This window comes from Cervus canadensis, chromosome 10 (genome assembly GCF_019320065.1).
Source record: "Cervus canadensis isolate Bull #8, Minnesota chromosome 10, ASM1932006v1, whole genome shotgun sequence".
In the NCBI taxonomy this organism is placed as follows: domain Eukaryota; kingdom Metazoa; phylum Chordata; class Mammalia; order Artiodactyla; family Cervidae; genus Cervus; species Cervus canadensis.
This window is the reverse complement of record NC_057395.1, coordinates 74,178,350-74,204,381: the sequence shown is the minus strand read 5'-3', so window position 1 is coordinate 74,204,381 and position 26,032 is coordinate 74,178,350. Positions and strand designations below refer to the sequence as shown.

Sequence of the window (26,032 nt, the reverse complement as noted above, 5' to 3'; positions counted from 1 at the left end):
ACTTCCAGTGCTGGGGGCATGGGTTCGATCTCTAGTTGGAGAACTAAGATCTCAAAAAAAAAGAACTTTAGTTTATGAAGAGGCATCTCTGTCAGCTCCCCCTCCTCCTGGCTCTCTAAGGGAGGGCGACCTAGACTAGCAGTTCTTAAGAAGCAGCCTGCCTCCTAGGAGCGACTGTGTGAGTTTTGACTGTTGTCATGATTGGGGGGGCACTCCACGAGGTGCAGGTGCCTGCTCCATCCCACACACCTTAGACTTGAATGATTTTCAAATCTTCTGCCAGATATTTAAGAACATACAAACCCATTCATAATAACCCGAGTGGAGACCCTTAACTCCACTCTGTCACATAAACAGAGTATCTTTCCCATGCTTTTAATAAACGTTTTCCAGGGCTGCAGTGACTCTGTGAACTGGGGAAGCCTATATTTTGTTTTAGTCCGAGCCTCACCCTGGGTTGCCCTGCAGTTTGGAGCAATCACGTGACGGCTGCAGCGCCTCGATGGCTCTGTGAGCGGCTGGGACTGCACACTCGTGTCCTGCATTTGCTGGGCTGCATCCTCAGCGACAGCGCTTTTGGGTGCAGGGCTCTGTGCTCAAACGTTTACCACCGGAGCACATGTTATTGTGAGTATAAATACGTGTGTGTGCTCAGTCGTGTCCAACTCTTTGCGACCCTGTAGACTGTAGCCCGCCAGGCTCCTCTGTGCACGGGATTCTCCAGGCAGGAATACCGGAGTGGGTTGCCGTGCCCTCCTCCAGGGGACCTTCCGGACCCAGGGATCGACCTTGTGTCTCTTGTGTCTCCTGCATTAGCAGGTGGATTCTTTACCACTATCGCCACCTGAGGAACCCTTGAGTACAAACGACTTTCCCTTATTTCTTTAAAAAGATTATTTTTGATGAGGACCATTTTTAAACTATTGAATTTGTTAACCATGTTGCTTCTGTTTTATGTTTTGGTCCTGAGACATGGGGAATCTTAGCCCTCTGTGGATAGAACCTGCACCCTCTGCACTGGAAGGGGAAGTCTTAACCACTGGACCACCAGGGAGGTCCCGCCCTTATTTCTCTCTGTATCACTGGATGTTGATCTCCAGGACACTGTGTTTTTTATTTTCTTTCTAAAAATTTTCTTGGGGCAGGAAATTATGGCTTTAAGGAGGTTTTCTTATCCGTTAGTATTTCATTTCAGGATAGTAAACGATCATTTCCAAACATCTGCTACACTGCCCTAAGAAACCCCCTTTGATGTGAGAAGGCAAGTGAACGGCAGTGACTGCTCCATGGACTTGTCGTTCTCCAGGTGAGAACCAGAGGGCAGGTAGCGTGCCCACGACCAGAGGCTAAGCAGGTTCTCAGTCTAACTCTGATAGAAGCAAAGTTTATTTTGATCGCTGTCACATGCTTGGGCAGAGGTTCTTCTCAATTAGATCTGAACCTGCAAAAGTGGCTCTTGACTCCCCCTCCCACCCCAGCAGTGGGCTTCGGGTAGGTTCACCGGAGACCAGCTCTTGACCTGGCACACCGGTCCTGGATTCATGTGATAATTCATGAGGTTCACACCACTGTTTTGGTCATATCCTGGTGTATCACCCATATCAGTCAGCTCACTCGCTTAGTCTGACTCTTTGTGACCCTATGAACTGCAGCACGCCAGGCCTCCCTGCCCATCACCAACTCCCAAAGCTTGCTCAAACGCATATCCATTGAGTCGGTGATGCCATCCAACCGTCTCATCCTCTGTCATCCCCTTCTCCTCCTGCCTTCAATCTTTCCCAGCATCAGGATCTTTTCCAATGAGTCAGTTCTTCGCATCAGGTGGCCTAGGTATTGGAGCTTCAGCATCAGTCCTTCCAGTGAACACCCAGGACTGATCTCCTTTAGGATGGACTGGTTGGATCTCCTTGCAGTCCAAGGGACTCTCAAGAGTCTTCTCCAACACCACAGTTCAAAAGCATCCATTTTTCGGTGCTCAGCTTTTTTCATGGTCACCCCGATAGCTATGATTAATATTTTCTCCTCTAAATCGAATGTAAGCCATGCCATGTGGTGTGTGGGATCTCACTTCCCTGACCAGGGATCAAACTTGTGTCCCTGAATTGGGAGTGTGGAGTCTTAACCACTGGAGCGCCACTGGTTAAGTACAGCCAGGTAAAGAAGTCCCTCTAAATCAATTCATTTTTGAAGTTAAAGAAATCCGCTTTAAAAAGAAGTGCTCAGAGTAAAAGCTGAAGTCCCTCCGAAGGCCCCAGGCACCTCCAAGACCGCACCTCCCGACCTGCCCTGCCCTTTGCTTGGTGCATCCCTGATGCCACGCTGGCTTTCTGCAGGAAGCCCCAGCCTTCGGACCTTTGAACTTCTTGGTTCCTCTCCCGAAATTCCCTCCCTCTGATGCTCACTTGGCTCACTTCCTCTCCTCCCACCTCTGCTCGGCCGTCACCTCGCAGCCAGGCAGGCCTTGATCACCACCTGCACTCCCAGCCTGCCCGCCCCTAGCGCCTCCTCTGTTCTCCACTCTCTGCTTTATTTTTCTCCAAAGCTCCAGCGGTCATCTGACATGCTGGTTACACTTAGGTGCTGACCGCTTGTCCCCAGGCTGTGAGCTGAGTGAGGGGTGAGAATGGCCTGTGTGTTCTGCTCACTGCCCAGGTGCAGTGCCTGCAAGAGAGGCCAGCACACAGTAGGTGCTCAGCTAATGGAGCTTACACTCCAGGTGGAGGGTCGGTGATGCAGCCACAAGTCACATAGGCAGCTCTTTTGTGACAAGAGGGGATAAGGCCTTGGAGGAGGAATATGGAGATCTGTGGGAGGGAAGTGCAGGCAGGCCTCATTGAGCTTGGAAGGTGGGAGTGGGAGCTGGGAGGGAAAGCCTCCTCTGAAGGGAGGCTGAGGCTGGAAAAGAATGAGTCCGGAAGAGCAAGGGGAGGAGCAAGGAAGGGAAGGGGAGGAGCCTTCCAGGAGGCTGGACTGGTATATGCAAAGCCTTCTAAGCTTTCCCTCTCCTGAACCCCTGTCTCAGGACCTTCCATCTTCTCATGGGTTTCATCCGCTGAGACCCTAAACATTTTTGCATTTCCTTAGAATCTGTTTCTGAGGCAGGAAGGGGGAAACCAGGTCCCCCAAATTAAGCTCTGTGACATTAACAATCCACTTCCCAGGCCCCTGGGTGGGGGGCGGCAGGCTCTCTGGGATGCTGTTGACAGGTCCAGACCCCGGACTTTAGCAGCTGTTTCTTTTCCAAGAACAGAGCTGCGGCCACCAGAACCCCCCTGCCCGTCTCCTCATGGGCCTGAGATCACAAAAGCAGGATTTTCTTTTTCATTAGCTTAATGCTGTCTTTATTAACTGGGAAGGGTTCCTGGAACATATGATCAGTGAGTATTAAATAAAACACACACGTGCACCAGCCCCCCACCAGCCTGCCCTGATGGAGGGTCTCTGGGCTCCTGAGCAGTTGTCCCAGAAACAATGCAAGGCTACCAGGGGTGGCAGGCAAAGGCACGGAGGGGGGATTTGCAGAAGGAAATGACTCAGGATGCTTCTGTGATTTCTGAGTGGGAGTGGACCAGCGACCGAAGAGCCTGGAAAGGAGACAGGCTCAACAGAGGAGGGGGAAGCGCCCTGAGAGCTGCGTGGAGGAAGTACCTTTTTGGCTCCCTGCTCCTCTTCCACGCCGTCGCCAATCACGATGTAGACAGCCTTTCTGCCGAACCTCTGCATTATCCTCTCGAAGCAGCTGTCCTTCCCTGCATGCACAGAAGGAAAGGAAGATGCTTGGTGAGGACCCGGGACTGCGGTGGATAATCACCGCTAATTAAGAGCTTCCTTCGTGCAGCCGTCTTCCTAAGGACCTGGGGTGAGTCATTTCATCCTTGAGCAAACCTGGAGGTGTCCCTGTCCCCAGGTGATGGGACGACAAGACAGAGGCCCAGAGCAGTTATGAGGCTGGTCCACCGGGACCCAGCAGAAAGGCAGAGCAGGGGTTTGAAACAAGCTCTGGTGTCTATGCAGCTGTCTGGTGTAAGAGCGATGGACCCGTTTTACAGATTAGACGTGAAGCCCCTAGAGGTGAGGCGATCTGCCCAGGGTCCCAGGGTTAGGAAGCACAAGTGTCGGGCTTCACGTGTCCGAGGGTGGGCAGCCTGGCGCCAGAGTGGCCCTCGTGTGATTCCCCGGTTTGCTTTTCTCTTGTTTCGTGTAGATGACCATCTTTTCATGTTTCCCTTCGTCCCAGGTGGTCAGGCAGCAGCATCAGTCCTGCACACTGAATTCAGATCTTAGTTCATCCCGACCTTGTTGGCAAGTTTAGGAACGACCATCATAACAGAAGCGTGCTAATAGGGACAGTTGTGACTCTATGCTGGCGCCTGCTGAGCACTTCACCTCCATCAGCATTTCTCAGCCTCGGTGTTCCTGATGTTTTGGGCTGGCTAATTTCTTTGCTGCCCTGAGCACTGAAGGACATCTAGTCCTTCTAGCCATTTCTGGTTTAGAACTTTAGCAAAAGCTCTGCTCTAAGAAAATGCTTCCAAAGTATATATTATAAATTGATTTTTCCTCCAGAAAAGAACACAGGTAAAAATGTCTCACTAAAAACATGTTAACTAGATTTAGTGTTATTATACAATTTTAGGTGATACACACACACACACACACACAAATCAAGACACAGTGCTCCTCTACCTCTCCCCCAGAAAAACCAATATTACTTGTCCTGACGACAAATGCTGCTGTTCACTTCTAGTTACTGAATTCTCTTATTTGATGAAAGCTCTGAGCCTAAGGTGTTTTCTCTGTTAATAAGGGAGATTAGCAAATATGAAAAAGTTGTTGAAACAGGATAACACTAAACTGAGACACTCTTCTTTAAAGAGCATTAAAAAATCAACAGTCTTCTGTGTGGGTTCAAGGTTAGGTTATTTAATGTACTACCTAAAATAAAACCACCTCATGTCCCATCCTGGGATGGGAAATGTTTTCCTCTTCTTTCTTAGTAATAGAATTTCCTGAGTTTTACCGGGGCTTAGCTATGGTCGGAGAAGGCAATGGCACCCCACTCCAGTACTCTTGCCTGGAAAATCCCATGGACAGAGGAGCCTGGTGGGCTACAGTCTATGGGGTCGCGAAGAGTCGGACACGACTGAGCAACTTCACTTTCACTTTTCACTTTCATGCACTGGAAAGGGAAATGGCAACCCACTCCAGTGTTCTTGCCTGGAGAATCCCAGGGATGGGGGAGCCTGGTGGGCTGCCGTCTGTGGGGTCGCACAGAGTCGGACACGACTGAAGTGACTTAGTAGTAGCGGTAGCTATGGTCATTTAGCTGTGGACTACATTTCCCAGATTCCCTGGCAACTGGTTATGGCCACCTGACCAAGCTGGGCCAATAGGAGGTGAGTAGAAGTAAACCCCGCCCCCGGTGTTGTTTTTAGAATACTGGACGTGCATGTATCACTCCTTCCTCTTTTCTCCCTTCCCATGAGCTGGAATGATAATATGGCAGATTCTGATTTGACTATATACATGAGAATAAACAACACAAGAGAAGACTCTACACATGGACATCAGCAGATGACCAACACTGAAATCAGATTGATTATATTCTTTGCAGTCAAAGATAGAGAAGCTCTATACAGTCAGCAAAAACAAGACCGGGAGCTGACTGTGGCTCAGATCATGAACTCCTTATTGCCAAATTCAGACTTAAATTGAAGAAAGTTGGGAAAACCACTAGACCATTTGGGTATGACCTAAATCAAATCCCTTATGACTATACAGTAGAAGTGAGAAATAGATTTAAGAGACTAGATCTGATAGAGTGCCTGGTGAACTATGGATGGAGGTTAATGACACTGTACAGGAGACAGGGAGCAAGATCATCCCCAAGAAAAAGAAATGCAAAAAAGCAAAATGGCTGTCTGAGGAGGCCTTACAAATAGCTGTGAAAAGAAGGGAAGCAAAAAGCAAAGGAGAAAAGGAAAGATATACCCATTTGAATGCAGAGTTCTAAAGAATAGCAAGGAGAGACAAAGCCTTCCTCAGTGATCAATGCAAAGAAGTAGAGGAAAATAATAGAATGGGAAAGACTAGAGATCTCTTCAAGAAAATCAGAGATACCAAGGGAACATTTCATGCAAAGATGGGCTCAATAAAGGACAGAAATGGTATGGACCTAACAGAAGCAGAAGATATTAAGAAGAGGTGGCAAGAATACACAGAAGATCTGTACAAAAAAGATCTTCATGACCCAGATAATCACGATGGTGTGATCATTCACCTAGAGCCAGACATCCTGGAATGTGAAGTCAAGTGGGCCTTAGGAAGCATCACTACGAACCAAGCTAATGGAGGTGATGGAATTCCAGTTGAGTTATTTCAAATCCTGAAAGATGATGCTGTGAAAGTGCTGCACTCAATATGCCAGCAAATTTGGAAAACTCAGCAGTGGCCACAGGACTGGAAAAGGTCAGTTTTCATTACAATCCCCAAAAAAGGCAATCCCAAAGAATGCTCAAACTACTGCACAATCGCATTCATCTCACACGCTAGTAAAGTAATGCTCAAAATTCTCCAAGCCAGGCTTCAGCAATACGTGAACCATGAACTTCCAGATGTTCAAGCTGGATTTAGAAAAGGCAGAGGAACCAGAAATCAAATTGCCGACATCCTCTGGATCATCGAAAAAGCAAGAAAGTTCCAGAAAAACATCTATTTCTGCTTTACTGACTATGCCAAAGCCTTTGACTGTGTCGATCACAATAAACTGTGGAAAATTCTGAGAGATGGGAATACCAGACCACCTGACCTGTCTCTTGAGAAATCTGTATGCAGGTCAGGAAGCAACAGTTTAGAACTGGACATGGAACAACAGACTGGTTCCAAATAGGAAAAGGAGTACGTCAAGGCTGTATGTTGTCACCCTGCTTATTTAACTTATATGCAGAGTACATGATGAGAAATGCTGGGCTGGAGGAAGCACAAGCTGGAATCAAGATTGCCAGGAGAAATATCAATAACCTCAGATATGCAGATGACACCACCCTTATGGCAGAGAGTGAAGAAGAACTAAAGAGCCTCTTGATGAAAGTGAAAGAGGAGAGTGAAAAGTTGGCTTAAAGCTCAACATTCAGAAAACTAAGATCATGGCATCTGGTCCCATCACTTGATGGGAAATAGATGGGGAAACAGTGGAAACAGTGGCAGACTTTATTTTTGGGGGCTCCAAAATCACTGCAGATAGTGACTGCAGCCATGAAATTAAAAGACGCTTGCTCCTTGGAAGGAAAGTTATGACCAACCTAGACAGCATATTAAAAAGCAGAGACATTACTTTGTCAACAAAGGTCCGTCTAGTCAAGGCTACAGTTTTTCCAGTGGTCATGTATGGATGTGAGAGTTGGACTGTAAAGAAAGCTGAGCGCTGAAGAAAACTGTGGTGTTGGAGAAGACTCTTGAGAGTCCCTTGGACTGCAAGGAGATCCAACCAGTCCATCCTAAAGGAGATCAGTCCTGGGTGTTCACTGGAAGGACTGATGTTGAAGCTGAAACTCCAATACTTTGGCCACTTGATGCGAAGAGCTGACTCATTTGAAAAGACCCTGATGCTGGGAAAGATTGAGGGCAGAGGAGAAGGGGACGACAGAGGATGAGATGGTTGGATGGCATCACCGACTCAATGGACATGAGTTGGGTAAACTCTGGGAGTTGGTGATGGACAGGGAGGCCTGGCGTGCTGCGGTTCATGGGGTCACAAAGAGTCGGACACAACTGAGTGAGTGAACTGAATTGATGAGAATAAAATTAGAAGGGATGATAATGGGAAAATAAAATGGGAAGAACCTGGCTTCCTGGGTGAGTTTGAGAACAGAATCACTCCATCAGCCTGGATCACTCGCCTCTGGTCTGTTTGACATCTGAGAGATATTAGCTTTGGCCCTAATGTAATTAGGGTCGTCCCAAGGGTGCGGCTAGTGGTAAAGAGCCTGCCTGCCAATGCAGGACACAAAAGATGCAGGTTCGATCCCTGGGTCAGGAAGATCCCCTGGAGGAGGGCATGGCAACTGACTCCAGTATTCCTGCCTGGAGAATCCCATGGACAGAAGAGCCTGGTCGGCTGTGGTCCACAGGGTTGCAAAGAGTCAGACACGACTAAAGCGACTTAGCACACACATACATGCACTAATGTAACTAAACCCTTGTATTTGTGGGTATTTGTTAATAGCAGCTTTGTGCATATCTTAACTAATACACTTTGGAAAACTGCAAAACTAAGCAATTTCTCTAGATCAGAGGTTAATCCCAGTGAGTTATGAGGGTGGTTTGGGGAGTTTGGTCATACCTCTGGACAAATTCTTTAACTTCCCTCGTGTCATTAAACCTCTCATCCCGGCAGGCAAAATTGACCTTACCCTCCCCCTTTTGTAGGTCTAGGTTCCCCTTACCTGTCTTGGTTGCACTGTAGATGTTCTCAATAGGAAACACAGAACCCAATCCGTACAGCAGGACTTTGGCCAGGGCAGGAATTAGTTGAGTGGTGGTGACCAGCACGTTGACACAATTGGGCCTGAGGACAAAGAAGACTGTGGGTCAGATCTCCGGGATAGCACAAGGAGTTCTGTAGCTGAGCCTGGAGTCAGTGGGAATTCTGGTGAGGTTTGAGGCTCTGGCTAAGTCATCTTCAGGTGAGGGTGGATGGAGCTCCAGGATCCTCCAGCCATTCCTCTCTTTTAAGCCTGCCTGACACATTAAAATTGAATACAAGTATAATACTTCTATTTACAAATCAAATGCTTATTGCAAGGGTCACTAAAATAGCTGCAGGGACCTACTGGAAATGTACCTGAGTGGTACTGACCTAGTGCAGGAGAGCAGGGAGAAGTGAGGACCGGGGTAAACTGGAAAGCACATGCGGGTTCTGACCCCTCCGACCTGACATCCTCAGAACCTGCGGTTATGGATTAATCTTCCCTGTCTTTGGGGCCAAGTGTGTATCAGACAAAATGCATCAGTAGGATGGATTCAGCTCATGGGCTGTCATTTTGTAACCATTCATAAGTTGGGTAACCCATTCACAAGTTTGTAACCCATTCTTATGTTGGGTCATAAGAATTATGCTGTTGGTACAGAGTAATTTGTTCTCTGCTGCAGGCGATTTTTTTTTTTTTTTTTTAGAGCAAGAGGCAATTTATTAGCAAGCCTAATAAATTGGAAACTGGACTCCCCTGACCTCACTAAGGGTCCACCAGGTGAACTGTGGCATCCTATAAAATGGTTTTCACAGGGCGATGTTGTGGCTGCAGGGTGTCGTGGGCAAGAGCAGACGGGAGAAGACAGACCTACGGACAGAAGTCTTCAGCTCTGTGGGCCCCTGCCTGAGTCTCTGCAGCTATTTGCTCATCTATGGGACAAGGTGTCCATGGTGCGGGCACATCCCAGCTTTATCAAATGTCTGGAAAATGTGCAATGGAGAATTTGGGGAGTCCGATTGTCCCAGTATGGAAGTGGAGGGGCCACCAGCCTCGAATGGGAGAAAGTTCAGTGGCACAAATAAAAAATGGGGGCTCCCACCTACCGGGAATTGATGAGGTTTAGTGCCTTCAGAGAGTGGGTCAGCCAGAGATCAGTCAGAGCTTCCAGCTCAGCTCTGAGCTGTAGCCAGGTCTCTCTTTTGGGAGCTCCTATCAAGCCTGTGGACAAAGCAAAAAAGAAAATAGTTATCATTTTAGAGGTCTGGGGGGAGCAGGGTGACGGAAAGAGAGTTGAGCTACTGTAGTTTGAGGTTTCAAGTCAGGTGACACCCAAGGTCAACTTTAATCCAGTGACCTTAATTTTATTTTGAGATTGATAGGCTCAATGGATGGATTGATCATTCACTACCTCCCGGATGCTGACTTATTAAGCGTTTTCTCTTTGCATCCTGTATCTTACTCTTTTTCAGACACACTTACTGAAACCCTTAGGATGCTGCCGTCTATGGTGACCCCGGGCTGGAGGTCGCAGCCCTCACTGGGCTAGTTCTGTGATACAGAAATAGCTGGGGAAGGGGCAGCAGGAAGGGGGCCGCCCACCGGTGTTCTGCCAGCCGCCAGCTCCTTGCCTGTTGATACACTAGATAATTTCCCCTGAGCTGAGGGGAAAGCAGAACAGCCCGACAGACGCCTTGGGCATTTCCTGGGGCTTAACTTGGATGAGGACCCGAGGGCCTCTGTTGGCTGACTCGGTCCCTGTCGCCCCTACCCCAAGCACACCCGATTCCCTCCATCTGTGTGCAGAGATGGGTGAGCAGGCAGGGCCGGCCCCGAAGCTGACAGGCTTGGACGTGAGAGGCCATGAAGTGTGGGCAGAGGTGGAGAAGTCACCAGCCCAGGACCGGCTCTGTCGCCTGGGCTGAGAGACCCTGGGTGCCTTACTCAATCTCTCTGACTGCAGTTTCCACCTTCATACAACATGCATGGTAAAAACTGATACCTGGCTTCCCTGGTGGCTCAGTGGTGAAGAATCCGTTTACCAGTGTGGGAGACACAGGATCGATCCCTGGTCTGGATCCCACATGCCACCAGGCAACCAAGCCCATGCGCCACAACTACTGAGCCTGTGCTCTAGAGTCCTAGAGCCGGTGCTCTGCAACGAGAAGCCCCCGTCCTGAGAAGCCCTTGCATCACAACTCGAGAGCTGCCCCCTGCTCTCTGCAAGTAGAGAGAAAGCCCGTGCCGCAATGAAGACCCAGCACAGCCCCAAATAAATAAATAGAAAAATTATTTAAAAGGAAGCTGTTACATTACAGAGATGTTGTGAAGAGCAAAACAACCATTAATATTAGACAAAAAGCCTTCATAACAGAGCCTAGCATGGAGGAAATGCTCAAGAAACACTGGCTATTGCCAGGACTGCAGCCTCAGACAAGACAGAAAATCTGTCCTGAAGAACTGATGGTCTATCCACAGAAAGCAGACAACAGAGAACAATCTAAAAGACTCTCAAGCAAAACTGAAAGGAGCTAGTGATAAACGCTACTGTTTCCTGAGTGCCTACTGTATTCCAGACACAGAGTCCTGCCTTTTGTATGCATTGACAACAAACCTTTCAGTCGCTAGGGAAGCAGAATTATTTTTATCCCCATTTCACAGACTTGAGAAACTAAGGCTCATGGAGTTAGAAAGTGGCAGCAGTGGGACCAGAAGTGGGTTCTGTCCAGTTGGAGACCCTGAATTCTTCCTGGGACTCTGCTCTTTCTGGGAATGGAGTCAAGGTGTAGATGGCAGATTCTATTATCCGCCTACTCAAATCTAATTCCCTTTACCAGCCAGTAGCTGGTTAGAGACACCGTGATAATAAAAAACATCCCCACGTGCCTCCTGGGGGAGAAGCAGTCTCACTTGTTAAGACTCAAAGGCTTAGAGAATTCCAGAAATAGTGATCAAGGGCCTGGTCATTGGTGAACCCACCCTGCCTCTAGCCCCTTCCAGGTTCTTATTCAGTGTGATAAACCAATGCTCTCCCGCCACTGAAGCTTTCATGACTTGGCTGCACAGTAGAATCGCCCAGGGGAACTCAGTAAGTCCCAATGCCAATCGGGAGCCAGGCCAAGAAAAGCAGAAGGGGAAATTCCTCAGGGGGTTCCAATATGAGCCAAGCTTGCGAACCAGTGTTTTCACGAATCACCTGGGAATCTTGTTAAAGACAGAGATCTGACTCAGTTGCCTTGGGAGCGGCCTGGGCATCTACATTTCTCACAAGCTCCCAGGTGATGCTCCTGTGGCTGCTCCAGGGGCCACAATCTCAGTAGTGAGGGCTGAAGCCTGTGGTCCTCAAACTTTCAACAAGCAGCAGAACCACCTGGAGGGTCAGCTAAGATGCAGAGGGCCAGGCCCGCCCCAGAGCTGCCGATCTGACAGGTTTGAGGTGCGGACCACAGAATCTGCATTTCCAACAAGGCTCCGGGTGACCCTGAGGCTGTTGGTCCGAGGACCAGAGGTGGAGAACCATGGCGGGGCCGGAGGCGTGATCATGCATGGGCAGGACACGACATCTCTTCCTCCGCTTCCCCAGACCCAAAGTGGGGATGATGAGATCCTAGCGCCCTCTCCCAGAGGGCGTCATGAGGGCCACCCCGGGTGAGCCAGGGTCTGTGAGCCTCTCGGAGCCTGGCGCCGAGCAGGTCGGGTGTGAGTGACAGAATCCGTTCTTGATGAGTTCCCCTTGGTCCAGGGGTGCGCCCGAGGCCCAGGCAGGCAGACCCCCCGAGCACCGTCGACGGCCCTCCCCCGGCCCGCTCACCGCCGACATTGTTCTTGTAGGTGTTGTACATCTCCTTCACCCGCCGGTAGCGGAAGGCCAGCTTCCTCATCCAGTCCACGCCGCCGTGCACGCCGGAGCCCAGGCACAGGTTGGCTCCCGGGGCCGAACTGTGGAAGCCATCAGCGGAGAAGTTGTAGGTGCTGGGGAGACGGAAGAGGGAGAAGAGACAGGGTTACTGTGGGGAGGTGGGAGCTTCTCACCAGGAGACCCATGGGTGGGCTAATGTTTGACTATGTCCCCGAACATGTGAGGATGCTCTGGGTGCGTTCTGGGAGAAGCAGGGTCAGAGCTTTCATTAACTTCCCGAACAATGGTGGCATCCTCTGCTCCTGCCCAGGCAGCATCCATTCTCTTTCCTTCTGGTATCAAAGAACATCTCTGTTTTTTTTTGAGGGGCAGTCATTCTGTTCCCTGCATGCAGTGGCCAAGCCAAGGCCTCTCTCGCTCCCCCACTTTGGAATCTGAAGCTGGAAAGGCAATTCCAAAAAGTGGTTGGCCTCGGTTCACCCCGAGAGAAGGGTCCAGAAGAAAATACCAGTGAGCTCTTGATACTCTGATCCCCAAATCTGCCCTGCTTCACATGCCTCGAAAGGCCTGGCTGCTAACCCTTTTCCCCTATGCTGTGAGCATCTCTATATCTTTCTATAGGCATTCCCTACGTTAATTTTATCTTTTAAACTAGGCAGAGTCAGACTTCTTTGGTGGCCCAGTGGTTGGGAATGCACTTGCCAATGCGGGGGACACAGGTTCAATCTCTGGTCCCAGAAGATCCCACGTGCTATAGAGCAGCTACGTCCCCAGGCCACAACTACTGAGCCCGCAGGCTAGAGCCTGTGCTCCGCAACAAAAGCCACCTCAATGAGAAGCCTGCGCTCTGCGAGGAGTAGCCCCTGCTGGCCCCAACTGGAGAAAGCCTGTGCACAACGCTGAAGCCAAAAAAAAAAAGAAAAACTCAGGCAGAGTCGATTGCTGGTACTTTGCAGACAGAACCCTCCGTCAGCATGAAGCATGCCCTGGGGACACATCAGAGCGTCACAGGAAGTTAATGACAGGATGGCAGCTGGGAACCAGAAGGGGGAGTTGTGGGCGATACGTCACCTCCAGCAGCTACAGCGTGAGAGGGAAAACCCCAGCTCTCACGGAATACCATTTTCTTTCCCTCCACCGTAAGCCTGGTACAGGTCTGCAAAATCATGGGACGTCACAAGGCAGTGTGTGGACCAAACTTCCAAAGTGAAGGTCTCTTCAGAGACAGAAGGCCTGGGTGGGGGGTGGGGACCAGCTCAGCGTGGTACCAGGGCCTCTCATTCGGGGGGTTGGCTGATGTTTTTCTCTTCCTATTATTTTGTTGTTTCTGGATTTTCTCTGATGAGTTTAAGGGTGGAGACATGATGCACTAGGAATGAAACAACACTGGGGAATTGTACCTTAGGTATTCCCAGTTCAACACCAGTGCTGCGACAGAGAAAAGGGAATTTGGAAATGTGAAGCGCTGGGTCATTCTCTCCTGTGTGTGGGGCTCAGCCTGAATATCAAACTGGTGACGACAAAACCCCTGCAGGATCCACAGAGATGCCTTGCATGATGCCTCAAATTCAAAAGCAAATTTCACCACCGGGGCAGGCAGCCCAGGAGGACACTGACTGGGGTGACTTAATCTGAAGGGGTTCAACTGCAGACGCTGGGATTCTCTCCAGAGGAGGTTGGATGGACAATCCCAGAGATACCAGTGGGCTGACAGAAGCTGTTCTTCAGACAAATTCTTGCCCATATGTCCATAAACACACACACACACACACAAACACATTCACCTGGGTCATTTTTCACAGACATTTGTGAGTGTGTATAAGATTGGAAGCAAGTAAGTCATAATATCAGCAAGTGGTGAGTTGGAGATGGTAGGAATAGGGGTGATCACAGTCTCTTGTCTGCTTTTTACTGAATTACTCAGATTTAAAAAGATGAGGAATTCCCTGGTGGTCCAGTGGTTAGGATCCCATGCTTTCACTGCTGAGGGTGTGAGTTCAATCCCTGGTTGGGGAACTCAGATCTCGTAAGCTGTGTAGCATGACCAAAGAAATAAAAAATAAATAAAATACAAATATAGATTGTGTGTAATTAACTTGCTTGACCACTAGCTTGATATCATGGTATTTAACATGAACTTCTGAGATCCTGAGAAGATTACTAAAAAATGTTTTCTGCATGGAGATGAGACGTGGCTGTTCTAACAATTTGCTTGCGTGATGCTGGTCCTAGAGCTGACACCTGTGTCTCCCAGCGGCTCTCGGTTAACCCGAGACTCTCCTCCCCACCGTCCCTGAACCACAAGAGAGCCTCCCAGCGGGTCTGACGCAGTGGATGCCGGCCCCAGAAGTCCTGCAGAGCTGGGACCATCTCCCCTGAGGACTGGGAAGTGAAATCATGGAATCCTTCCTCTTTCCCACAAAAGATGCCAGTGGGTTTGCTACACAGAGGTGTTGCTATCGCTTTTTTGTCAGCCCCTCCCTTGGGTGGCGGTGAGCAGGGGCTAAAGAGAAATAAAATACGCCGAACTAGTGAAAGGGAGCAGACAACATCTAATCAAACGGACAGAGAGCCATTTCGTAAGGGTTACTCACTGTGCTGGGCACTTTTTGAGCGCATTCTTAACCTGATGAGAAAGGAGCTATGTGACTTTATCCCATCAGGGCTCCTCTTTTCTAGAACCGACACTTTTTCTTTTTCCACCTGAGAATTTTGCTTCATTGGGTGTTTGGATAAATACAAGGTTACTTCTTATCTGAGTGACCACCACTATGACTAATATTACATGGAAATCATTACATAGCTTGTTGTATGTAAGGTCTCTTACTCTGGATTTTTTTTTTTAGATTTTTAACTCACTAGTTTTATCAAGTAAAGGGAATTTTGTAAGCGTTTTTTTCAATTGACACAGTAAGGGAAAATATTTTGGATATTTCACAATATTTTATGAAAAATATTAAGACACTTTTTCCTGAAATTTAAGTTTCACATTTTGGAGTAGTATTTAAAACCACTGATATGAACAGCCTGATGAGTGATATTCAACTATAATTTTTTTGCACATGTTGGGAAAATACATATTTTCTATGAAAGTCAGTGGGTTTTGATAAATTACAATACAATGACCATGTCCCTAGGAAGACAAATTATAAGAGGGAATGTTCATAAGGTTTGAAATACAAATCTTGTTCCTAAGGAGAATCATATGCCCCAAGAACCACACTTTTTGCCACATGCTCCTTCCTCTCTACTCTCAAGGTTCTCACCTTGCGAGAGAATTTTGCTTTTTCATTTAATTTCTATCAACCTCTTTTCCATTTTTTTAAGAGTCTGTGGAAGAACAGCTTCAGACCAGTTCCCTTCCAGTGGTTGGAGCACTGCAGTCTCCAGTAGGCACAGAGGGCATCTGTGTGACTTTAGACCAGTCTGTGACCTTGGTTGAGTGGCAGTGAACTTGGGGGCTGGAGCATCCCTTCACCCTAACATTCCTCCTTTCCAAAAGTGGCTTGTTCTTCTTTTTCAAACTCTTCTGGATCCCTGGAGAAGCAGAGATCAGGCAAGACCTCCTGGGTACTCACGGGAGATGGTACCACACACGTGCAGATGGACCAGTATCCACTGCATCAGACCCGCTGGGGAAGCTCCCTTGGTATTGCAGGGATGGCTCAGAGGAGAGTCTGTGCTGCGCAGAGCAGCGGTGGGTGTGTGAACCTGGGAGCCTCCTGGATACGCAGGTGTCAGCTCTGGGATCGGTAGCCACCAGTAGCCCCTCCCTGGGTAGTGCAGAAAGGCTAGAGGATTTACTCTCGAAAACCGCTGACTCGAAACTCAGAGGACACCCAGGGGAGATGGCTGGATGCTCTGCCAAGAGGTGGAGGGCAGGGCAGGGTGTCCGCGAATCCTGCCTCTCCCACTTACCAGCTGTGTCAGGTCGGGCAGGTTATTTAACCTCTCTGAACCTCCCGTTCCCCAGTGTAACATGAGGATGATGAGAGCCACTTTTTCCTAATTGCTGTGAAGGTGCAATGAGGTAAGCCACGTGAAGCATCTGGAACAGGGCATGGCGCAAGATAAGGACGGTAGCACTGCTGGTTTTTACTGTTGGGTTTCTTTTTTTAATTAATTATTTTTTGGCCACCTTTGTGGCACGTGGGATCTTAGTTCCCCGACCAGGGATCAAACCTGTGACCCCTGCCTTGGAAGCAGAGAGTCTTAACCATTGGTCCACCAGGGCAGTCTCCATTTTTACCATTAACTGAGGGAAAAAAAAGGGGGGGCATTTGATGCCTAGCACACAGTAGGTCCGTAACAGATATTTCCTGAATGAACACATGGGGAATTTGGCTCCTAGGGGCAAAAAACACCCTTGGATTGTGCATTCTTGAAGTGCGGTACCAAAAGCTCAGCTTGAGTCAGGGTTCAGAGGGGCACTGCTTTTGATTCCAAGCCAGCCGCTACAGCAGAAAAGATGAAAACGGAACACTGGTTGCTCATTGCGCTGAAAGGGAGAGTGGTTCCCAGGGATGACTTCATGGAAAGGACACAATTAGCCTTGATCTGGGATTTATTTACTCCATAAATTGAGCAGTCCTGGCGGGCACTGGAGCCTGGTCCTGGCCAGGCCTGACTGCAGAGGATTTTCTGAATGGCTAATTAAAGCGAAGCAGGCGATGTCCACCGATCACTTCTAATTGTGCGGGGCTTTGAAAAGACTTGCAGGGCTCAGTAACAGAAACTTTGATTTCTTTTTTTGGGGTAAGTTGGAAGACACACCTCAGAAGCTAATGCTAAGCAAAATTACTATGAATGGCCCACAAGCAAAACATCGTTTTGGTCTCACAATACTTTTGATGGGCCGAGAGGTGCTGAATTGTGATCATTTTGATAAGCACAGATTAATGAGGGTTCTGTTTTTATAATGGGCAGGCTTGGAACATTCCTCAGCCACATTCTTCAGAAAGCTGTCTCATTTTGAGCAGTTGGGGACCTTATTTGTGGAATTCATGTCCTAGGAGTGTTTCCCCTAGAAACCAACATACCATTTATTCATTCAAGAAATATTTTTGAGTATTGACTGTGTCGATCTTATACTAAATAATATATATGTATATATATGTTAATGAGTGCAGTCAATCCTTGGAAAAACGTGAACTAAAGTCTTGATGGTAGTGATTCTGGGAGGCAAGATTAGAAGTGATGTATGACAGTTTTTACAATATGCATGCATTACTTTATTCCGTTCTTATAATATTTTAATGCTCTATTTTTTGCCGTGTACATGCAACTTGTGGGATCTTAGTTCCCCGACCAGGGACTGAACCCATGCCCTCATGCATGCATTACTTTAGTAAGCAGGGGAAAAAAAAGACCCACAAAGAGATAAGCAGAAGCAGCATCACAGGGAATTTGTGGAAAGCTCAGCCCCAGTGATTTGAGATGATGTGGAAGAAAAGCTGCATGGTCGGGGGCACGGTTGTGCTTTTTGAGTTCAGAGAAACACAAGTTCCAGCTATGGTGGAGGCAGGCACACCCTGCCCTGACAACCAGCCTCCTCTCTGCATCCCAGTGATAGGCGAGCTTGATTCTCAATCCGAAGGGGCATTTTTGACTCCCCGAATTCCTACCTTAAATCTTGCCCATTGTCATCAGATGAGACATCGTCCACGTGGATCTGGTCACAATCCTATGGAGAATTTGGCAAGAAGAAAAAAAGGGAGATACGTGATTGGTGAAGCTGATGCAGCCTTTGAGAGCTGATTTCATAAGCTGGAGGGTGAAGGAGCACTGCACTGGGAGTCAGGAGTTCTGAATTCTAGTCCAGACTTTGCTACTAAAGGTTGGGTGGCCTTGGGTTAAGTCTCATCCTCTTCTGCCTTTGGTTTCCTTATGAAGGAGCTGGTTGGCTATAAGCGGTGGTGATGACTGTGTAATTTATCACGCACACCCTGACAGTTTTGCAGTGTAAAGGGGGCTGCTATTAGTAATACACTGGAGGACAGCCACAAAATAGGACCAATCCAATTCCCCTCTGTCCCCAGGCACACCAGGACCTATGGATACCATGGCCATACAGTGGAAGCCTCTGTTCTGTTCAAGGTGTTTCCTCTGTGTGGAGGGCTTTCTGCTTTCCGCTGCTTAGTGAACCTTGCATTCTTCAAGCATTAGCTTCAGGAGATGCCTCCTGCCCAAGTTCCCCTCTGTGTCCCACCATCTGTGACCATCATTTATTGAGCACTTACTATGTGCCAGGCATATAGTTTGGGCTTCCCTGGTGGCTCAGAGGGTAAAGCGTCTGTCTGTCTGCAATGCAGGAGACCTGGGTTCGATCCCCTGGTGGGGAAGATCCCCTGGAGAAGGAAATGACAGCCCATTCCAGTACTCTGGCCTGGAAACTTCCACGGACTGAGAAGCCTGGTAGGCTACAGTCCATGGGATCGCAAAGAGTCACACACGACTGAGCAACTTCACTTCTACTATGTGCCAGGTTACCCTTTCAAGCACTGGCCATTCAACAGATTTTAGTAACAAGCTGCCAGCCACCACTCATACATCTCTCAGTTCTCTTTGCAGAAATACCTCAACGCACGGCAGTTAAGACGGAGAGGAGGGGATGACATTGGTGGGCACGTGACCCAGGTTCAGCCAATCAGAGAGACCCAGGGTCCTCGGGCCACAGTGATTGCTTCAGAGATGAGGGTGTGGTCTCAGATGGACCAATGAGAACCAGCCCTGGGGCTTCTGAGAAAGAGGAGCTCTCCTTTCCCTGGGGCTGCTGGATGGTGGGGTTAAGCCTGGGGCTGTTAGAGGAAAGCAGGTCTGGGAGCTGGAGAGAGGGATGAGGTTCGATCACATGACTCGCTCTATCCTGCCGCAACTGAGAGGAGGCCACCCTGACCACTATAGTAGGCTGAACCACAGCCCCCAAAGATGTGTTATGTCCTAATCCCAGGAACCTTACAGGGCAAAAGGAATTCGGTAAATGTGATTAAGTTAACCATATCGAGATGGGGAGAGTATGCTGGCTGGGTCCTGAATTTAATTATAAGGGTCCTTGCAAGTAAGAGGCAGAGGGGTATTATTTGATGACAGAGAAGAGAACTGGAGTGAGGTGCACTGAAGGTAGAGAAAGAGGCCACAAGCCAAGAAACACAGGTAGCTGCCAGGAGTCGAAAAAGGCAAAGAAACAGTTTCTCCCCTCAAAGCCTCCAGAAGAAACCAGCTCTGCTGACATCTTTGGCCCAGTGAAATTGATTTTGGACGTCTGACCTCTAGAACGGTGTTGTTTTAAGCCACTAAGTGTGTGGGAATTTGTACAGCCGTCACAGGAAAGGAATACACGGACTTTTCTGTTTAAGGAAGTAGAGAGGGGTTTCCTGCAATTGGCAACCAAGAGGCAAGAGTGAGGCCAGTGTCCCCAAGGAAGCCACAGGCAAGTCCCACCAACCCTGTGGAGAGCTCCACCTCCATCATCAAGTACATTCAGGGGAAAGATCCATAAGGCAAAAATCACGAGCGCGCTGGGCTTGCCACCATGGTACTGATTAGAGCTCAGGCTCTGGAATCTGATCGCCTGGGTTTGGATCCTGGATCCAACCACTGCCTAGCCGTGTGACCTTGAGCAAATGACACAGCCATCCTGAACCTCAGAGGTCAGACTGGCAAATGGAGGTAATACCAGAACCAGCTTACATGGCTGAAGAGAGAAGAAACGCCTGGTGCTAAATAAATGGTAGCTTTGATTATTGTGTTAAGATTGGTAAACATTGGCATTGGGGTTTTTGCAAGACAATTTCAGGGGGTAGAGACCTCCTAGTAAAGACTGTTAGAGAGAGGAGACACAAATGGAACTCTGAGCCTAACCTCTGAGAAAAACTGGTTCTCACATCCCTGGACTCCTGACAGGAGGAGACACGCTGGGGAAAAAGATGGTGCTATCAACATTTTGAGCAGATTTCTTTTTACACAAGGAGGAGGCTGGAATTTATCTTTGAGGACAGGAGCTTTGCTGGGGGATAATGGGACCACCTTCCCATCACTTGTGAAAGATATACAGAGAAAACCTGGTTGTCATGGAGACACCGGGGGCAGGGTGGGGACAGTCGCACCTGGGGAAGCCTGGGCGGCTTTGTGGGGATCAAGGTCGGAACCTAGAAGAAGGGGTGGTGTGGCGCTGATCCCTCCCTGGCCTCCTCAAGGGGCTGTGGACTGGAAGGGGGTTTGCTGAAGCCTTTGGCTTGGAAAGAGGTTTGTGCCCAGAGTCCCTGGCCTGCTTTGCCCACAGTTCTGAGGCAGCGACAAAGTAGGACTTGTGGGGTCCTGTGGCAGGGGACCTGGCGTGTCTGAGGTCCCTGGGGGTGGCTGGTGCGTGGACACGCCTGGATGGCAGCAGCAGCAGGGGGTCCACCCAGGGGCTTCCTTGGGGTCAGCCCTGGGCAGAGGGCAGCCAGACCAGAGGGCAAAGGACATGGCAGACGCTCAGCGGTGACCCCAGTAGAAGCAGCAGTAGTACAAAAAAGTGGGAAAAAGGAAACCTGGGAGGGCGCTGAGTGACCACTCTTTGAGCCAGCAGACATCTGGTTTACTACTTATGATTCCATATCGCCTTTCTTTCCACGCACCCAGGATTCTAATCTCTTGGTATAATTGATCCCTGTCCCTGAGATGGCGTGTCCTTTCCTAAAGAGCTGTGATGGCATACCTCCAATTGAAAAGGTTCTATAATCACATTATCTAATACAGTAGCAATCAGCCACATGTGGTTCTTTATAGTTAGTCAATTAGAATTAAATAGAGAACTTCCCTGGTGGCCCAGTGGTTGAGCACCTGCCTGCCAATGCAGGGGACAAGGGTTCGATCCCTGCTCCAGGAAGATCCCACATGCCACAGGGCAACTAAGCCCATGTGCCCCAACTACTGAGCCCACGCACCCTAGAGCCCAGGCTTCACAACGAGAGAAGCCACTGCAGTGAGAAGCCTGCGCACTGCAACGAGAGAGTAGCTTATGTTCGCTGCTGCTGCTGCTAAGTCACTTGAGTCATGTCCGACTCTGTGCAACCCCATAGACGGCAGACCACCAGGCTCCCCCGTCCCTGGGATTCTCCAGGCAAGAACACTGGAGTGGGTTGCGATTTCCTTCTCCAATGCATGAAAGTGAAAAGTGAAAGTGACATTGCTCAGCCGTGTCCGCCTACAACTAGAGAAGGCTGTGTGCAGCAGTGAAGACCCAGTGCAGCCCAAGAAAAACAAATAAAATAAGTTTAAAAATTCAATAGAAAATTCAGTTCCTTAGGTCTGTTTCATGGGCTCCGTAGCCAAATGGAGCCAACGGCTACCATACTGGATGGTGCACGTTTCCCATCATTGCAGAAAATTCCACCGGAAGCGCAGCTCCGGAGGGATAAAGGAACAGGGTGGACAATTTCACTGCTGTGTTGACAGGTTCAGTTAGGGGAGAGCTTGCAAGCTGGCCAGGAGATGTACCTCATGTAGCCCAAACTGTCTTCAAACAGTAAAACATTTTTTGGAACAACAGCCGTCTCTCTCCCTGCCTCTCTCCCTCACTTCCCCTTCTTCCTTCCTCTCTCCCTTCTTCTCCCTCTTTCTCTGTCTCTCCAGATTTTCTGCTACTTTGAGAATTTACATGCTCTGGCAAGGCAGGGCTTGCATGCCTCTGTCCTGACCATCCACAGCCTCTACTGGGTTTTCCTCACTTTGCCTCACCTGGGCCCCCGTGGGCATCCTCATTTGAGACCCCTGAGCCAGAGCAATGTCATCTAGATGGAAGGATCCTAGGGCCCACCATCCTAATAGGTTAACGAAGACTGTATTGAAAAGCCAGTGCTGACTTCCGAGACCCAGGCACCGAGGAGAAATTAATAGCAGATTTCCCCCCAGTCCGTTGCTTTGCCTGAAATTGGAAAAACACCGCCCAGTGGCCCCCGGTCCTTCCCTCAGGCTTGAAAGCTGCTCTGGGGGGTCACCCAGGCTCTCGGGCCCCCCGGGCAGGGTTCCCTGCACTTTCCCTGACGTCAGGGGAAAGGCATGCGGGAAGGCTCTGGTTTTCTCATCTGCCGGGGATTGTTGGGGGCGCTGAAGTGCGACAACAGTAGCGATCACATTTCGGGCTTAATAAAATACCATGACGCTCAGCGAGACGCTACCTCATACCCCGCCAGCTGACCTGGATCGAGTTACCTGCCGAGCCGGCACCAAGGGGAGCGGGACAGGGCGGAGGACGCGAGGATGGGGCTGGGTCCTGAGGGGGAGGACCCCCGGCTCCTCAACGGGGCTGCATGGGGCGGGGGCAGGCTTCTCAGGCTGAGGATCCAGCTTCTTACTGCCCAGGGTGCCTCTGGCCTCTCTGCACTCCAAGTGTGACTCTAATTTTGGTGGGGGTGTCTGAGCGGGAATGCCCTTCCAAGACAGAGTGGGGGGTTCCTGCGGCCTCGACGCTGGTGAGGCGCAGTGGTGCCGAGGACTGACACTTTCTGACCCAGAGAAATACACACCAAGAGTCCTGCGCAAGGAGGCCGGTCAGCCCAGTGAGAAACTGGAATCACCTGCGGTTCCCTCAACTGGGTCAGGGCGGAGTGAACTGTGGTATATCCATTCAGGGGACTCCTACCCGGCCGCTCAGAAGGAAGAGATTGTTAGGTTAGCACAAAGACTTCCTGCAGCGCAAAAAGCAGCAGACTAGAGAACGAGACAGCCAGTATCACCGGGGTCTACACTAATTAAAAACCACTGGGTTGCAGAGTCAGACACGACTGAGCGACTGTGAACAGAAGTGAAAAACAAAATGAGATACTATATACGAATGTATCCATACACATAAATGAAGATGGAACGATCTGGAAGATCATAAATCTGATTGGAAACAGGTACTTATCATGTCAAAGGGAAAGAGAATCTTGGGAAAGAGTCTCCCTTGCCACTCCCACCATGGTCTAAGCCAGGATTACCTCCCACCTACACCAGGGTGCAGCAAACTATGACCTGGGGGCCAAATCTGGCTGGCCACCTGTTGTATAAATAAAGTTTTATTGGAACACTGCCATATTCATTCATTTACTTAGGTCTGTGGCTGATTCTGTCCTATAACCGGAGAAGTGAGTAGTTGAGACAGAGACAGTCTGACCCTGAAAAACTTAAAATATTTACTCTCTGGCTCCTGACAGAAGAAGTTTGCAGGCCTCTGACTCAGACTATTACAATCACCTCTTCATTTCTACCCTCCACCTTTCCAGCCTACTTTCCATCCAGCAGCCAGAGGGATCCTGCTAAACCCTAAGTCAGATCCTGGCCCTCCTCTGCTCAAAACCCCACAGTGTCTCCCACCTCCCTCCGGGTCCTCACCCTGACTCAGGCCCCTCTTGTCTGCACACCCTGCCTCATCACCTTCCACCCCCCATCTCCCAACACACTGCAGACATAGTCTCTGCTAGTCCTTCAACAGCCCTCAGCCTCTTGCCTCAGAGCCTTTGCATTTGCTGTTCCTTCTGTTCTGAATGCTTTCCCCCTCTCTCTTTCCAACTATCTGAAGCCTGCAAAGGTTTGTTGATGTCACTGCCTTTGGAAAAACTGCCCCAATTCTACCCCATTCGGGACAAAAGTTTCTCTGTTTCTGCAATTTGTGGGGCCTGTAGGATTAATCTAGGCCTGACCCACTGGCTGATTTGTTTCATCTACTAAACTGGGAAATCATAAAGGTAGTGTCCATTTTTTTTTTTTTTTAACTGGTTTTTGCAAGGCCAGAGAGTACAGTACAGACTCTGGGATCTGGGTCAAATTCTGACTCCGCTACTTACTAACAGAATGAACTTGGACAAGGTATTGAATCTATTTGATTCTCAGCCTCTTTGTCTGTAATTGAGCTGCAGAATGGTACTTCCCACATAGGGTTTTGTAAGGAGTGAATGAATCAATACAGATAAAGCACTTTGAAAAGCCCCTCAACTGTAGAAAATACCACATACACGTTTGTCTTGATTATTGCTAGTATTACTATTGTGAATTCCATAGCCTCAAACTGAATTGAGTTCAGCACTGCAAGAGGTTCATGGATGGTCAGTTCTGCCGATGAAACAATTTAGAAGCAAAGCAGAATGCTGTAGTCTTCAGTCCTAATCCCATGGACACGTCAGGATGCTACACATTAATACATCTCAGGGAATGGGGCAGAAGAGAACTGGGGTGGACACATTCAATTTCACATGGACTTGACTTTGTAGTTGGCCTTCAAAAGCCCATCCCTGGGCTCCAGTACCAGCCCTGCCATTTCCTAGGTGTGTGATCTTGGGCAAGTTACTGGATGAGTCTTCCGTTTTTTTTTTTTTTTTAATAAACTTTAAATTTTAGAATAGTTTTAGATTTACAGAAAAATTGTGACTATAGTATAGGGTGTTCCCATACACCACACGCCCAATTTCCCTTATTGTTAACATCTTATACTCAAATGGCCTGTCACAATTAATAAATATCACTACATTATTATTAGCTACTGTCTATTTTTAATTCCATTTTTCCACTACCGTCCTTTTTCCCTTCCAGGATCCCATCTGGGGTACCACGTTATATTTTTTCATCTTGTCTGTTTAGGTTCTTCTGGACTGTGATAGTTTCTCAGAATTTCTGTGGTTTTGGTGACAGTTTAAAGGAATGCTGGTCAGGTATTTTGCAGAATGTCTCTCAGCTGGGATTTATCTGATGTTTTTCTCGTGGTTAGACTGGGTCTAGGGGTTTTGTGAGGAAGATCACAGAGGTCAAAGTGCCACTCCCAACACATTGCATCAAGGGTACATTCTATCAACATGAAGTAACGCTGGTGATGCTGATCTTGGTCAGCTGGCTCAGGTAGTGTTCCTCAGGTCTCTCCACTGTAAAGCTGTCTCATCTCCCCCACTTTTTACTTATTTAGTCATTCATCTGTGTCAGTGTGGACTCACAGGAACCTTCTTTATACTTAGGGTTGTGTGTGTGCCTAGTTGCTCAGTCACGTCTGACTCTTTGTGACCCCATGGACTGTGCCTGCCAGGATCCTCTGTCCATGGAACTTTTCAGGCAAGAATACTGGAGTGGGTTGCCGTTTCCTACTCCAGGGGATCTTCCTAATTGAGGGATCGAACCCGTTTCTCTTGTATCGGCAGGCAGATTCTTTACCACTGTGCCACCTGGAAGCCCATACTAAGGGTTAGATGCTATGTTATTTGTTTGAGTACTCAAATTGTTCCAGCTCTAACCATTGGGAACTCTTTCTGGTCAGCTCTTATATCCCTATGACATACCCCATCATCACGGGGATTTGCGAGTATGTCCTCAGTTTGGGGTACTGTAAGATGCTCCATGTTAGCATGTGTCTTCTCTGTCCCAGCCCTAGAATCGGTCTCCTATCCAAGGAGCCCTGGTTCCTTTCACTGGACAATGGTGTTTAGAAGCCAAGATCTGGGTGCTAGGTATGCTAGTTGCTACAGGAGTGTCATTGCTTCTGGGCCTTCAAGGTCTCCAGGATTTTAAAACCATGAAATATAGTTATTGCATCCACTTGTAGGTGTGTAATGAGGCATGTGGCTGGCCTAATAAAGGATTCCAATGATAGTCCAGACCCCTCCTTTCACCAGCATGGAAACTGAAGTTCAGACAGGGTCAGTGGAACTTACATAAAGAGTCCCAGGGCCTGGGTAAAGGTTCTGGGGGACTGCAGGACTGT

General features: G+C 48.8%; 1 protein-coding gene across 4 annotated transcripts in view; it reads right to left on the bottom strand.

Annotated features, from left to right (window-relative positions):
- The window catches only part of EYA2 (EYA transcriptional coactivator and phosphatase 2), a 253,650-nt gene that overhangs the window by 6,368 nt on the left and 221,250 nt on the right, over positions 1–26,032 (bottom strand). For all 4 annotated transcript variants that reach the window (XM_043479366.1, XM_043479365.1, XM_043479367.1 and 1 more), the window contains 5 exons: positions 17,952–18,010; positions 12,280–12,440; positions 9,575–9,689; positions 8,445–8,566; positions 3,649–3,749 (listed from right to left, as the gene is read on the bottom strand). In XM_043479366.1, coding sequence (XP_043335301.1) covers positions 3,649–3,749; positions 8,445–8,566; positions 9,575–9,689; positions 12,280–12,440; positions 17,952–18,010 — 558 coding nt within the window. The remainder of the gene's footprint in view (positions 1–3,648; positions 3,750–8,444; positions 8,567–9,574; positions 9,690–12,279; positions 12,441–17,951; positions 18,011–26,032) is intronic.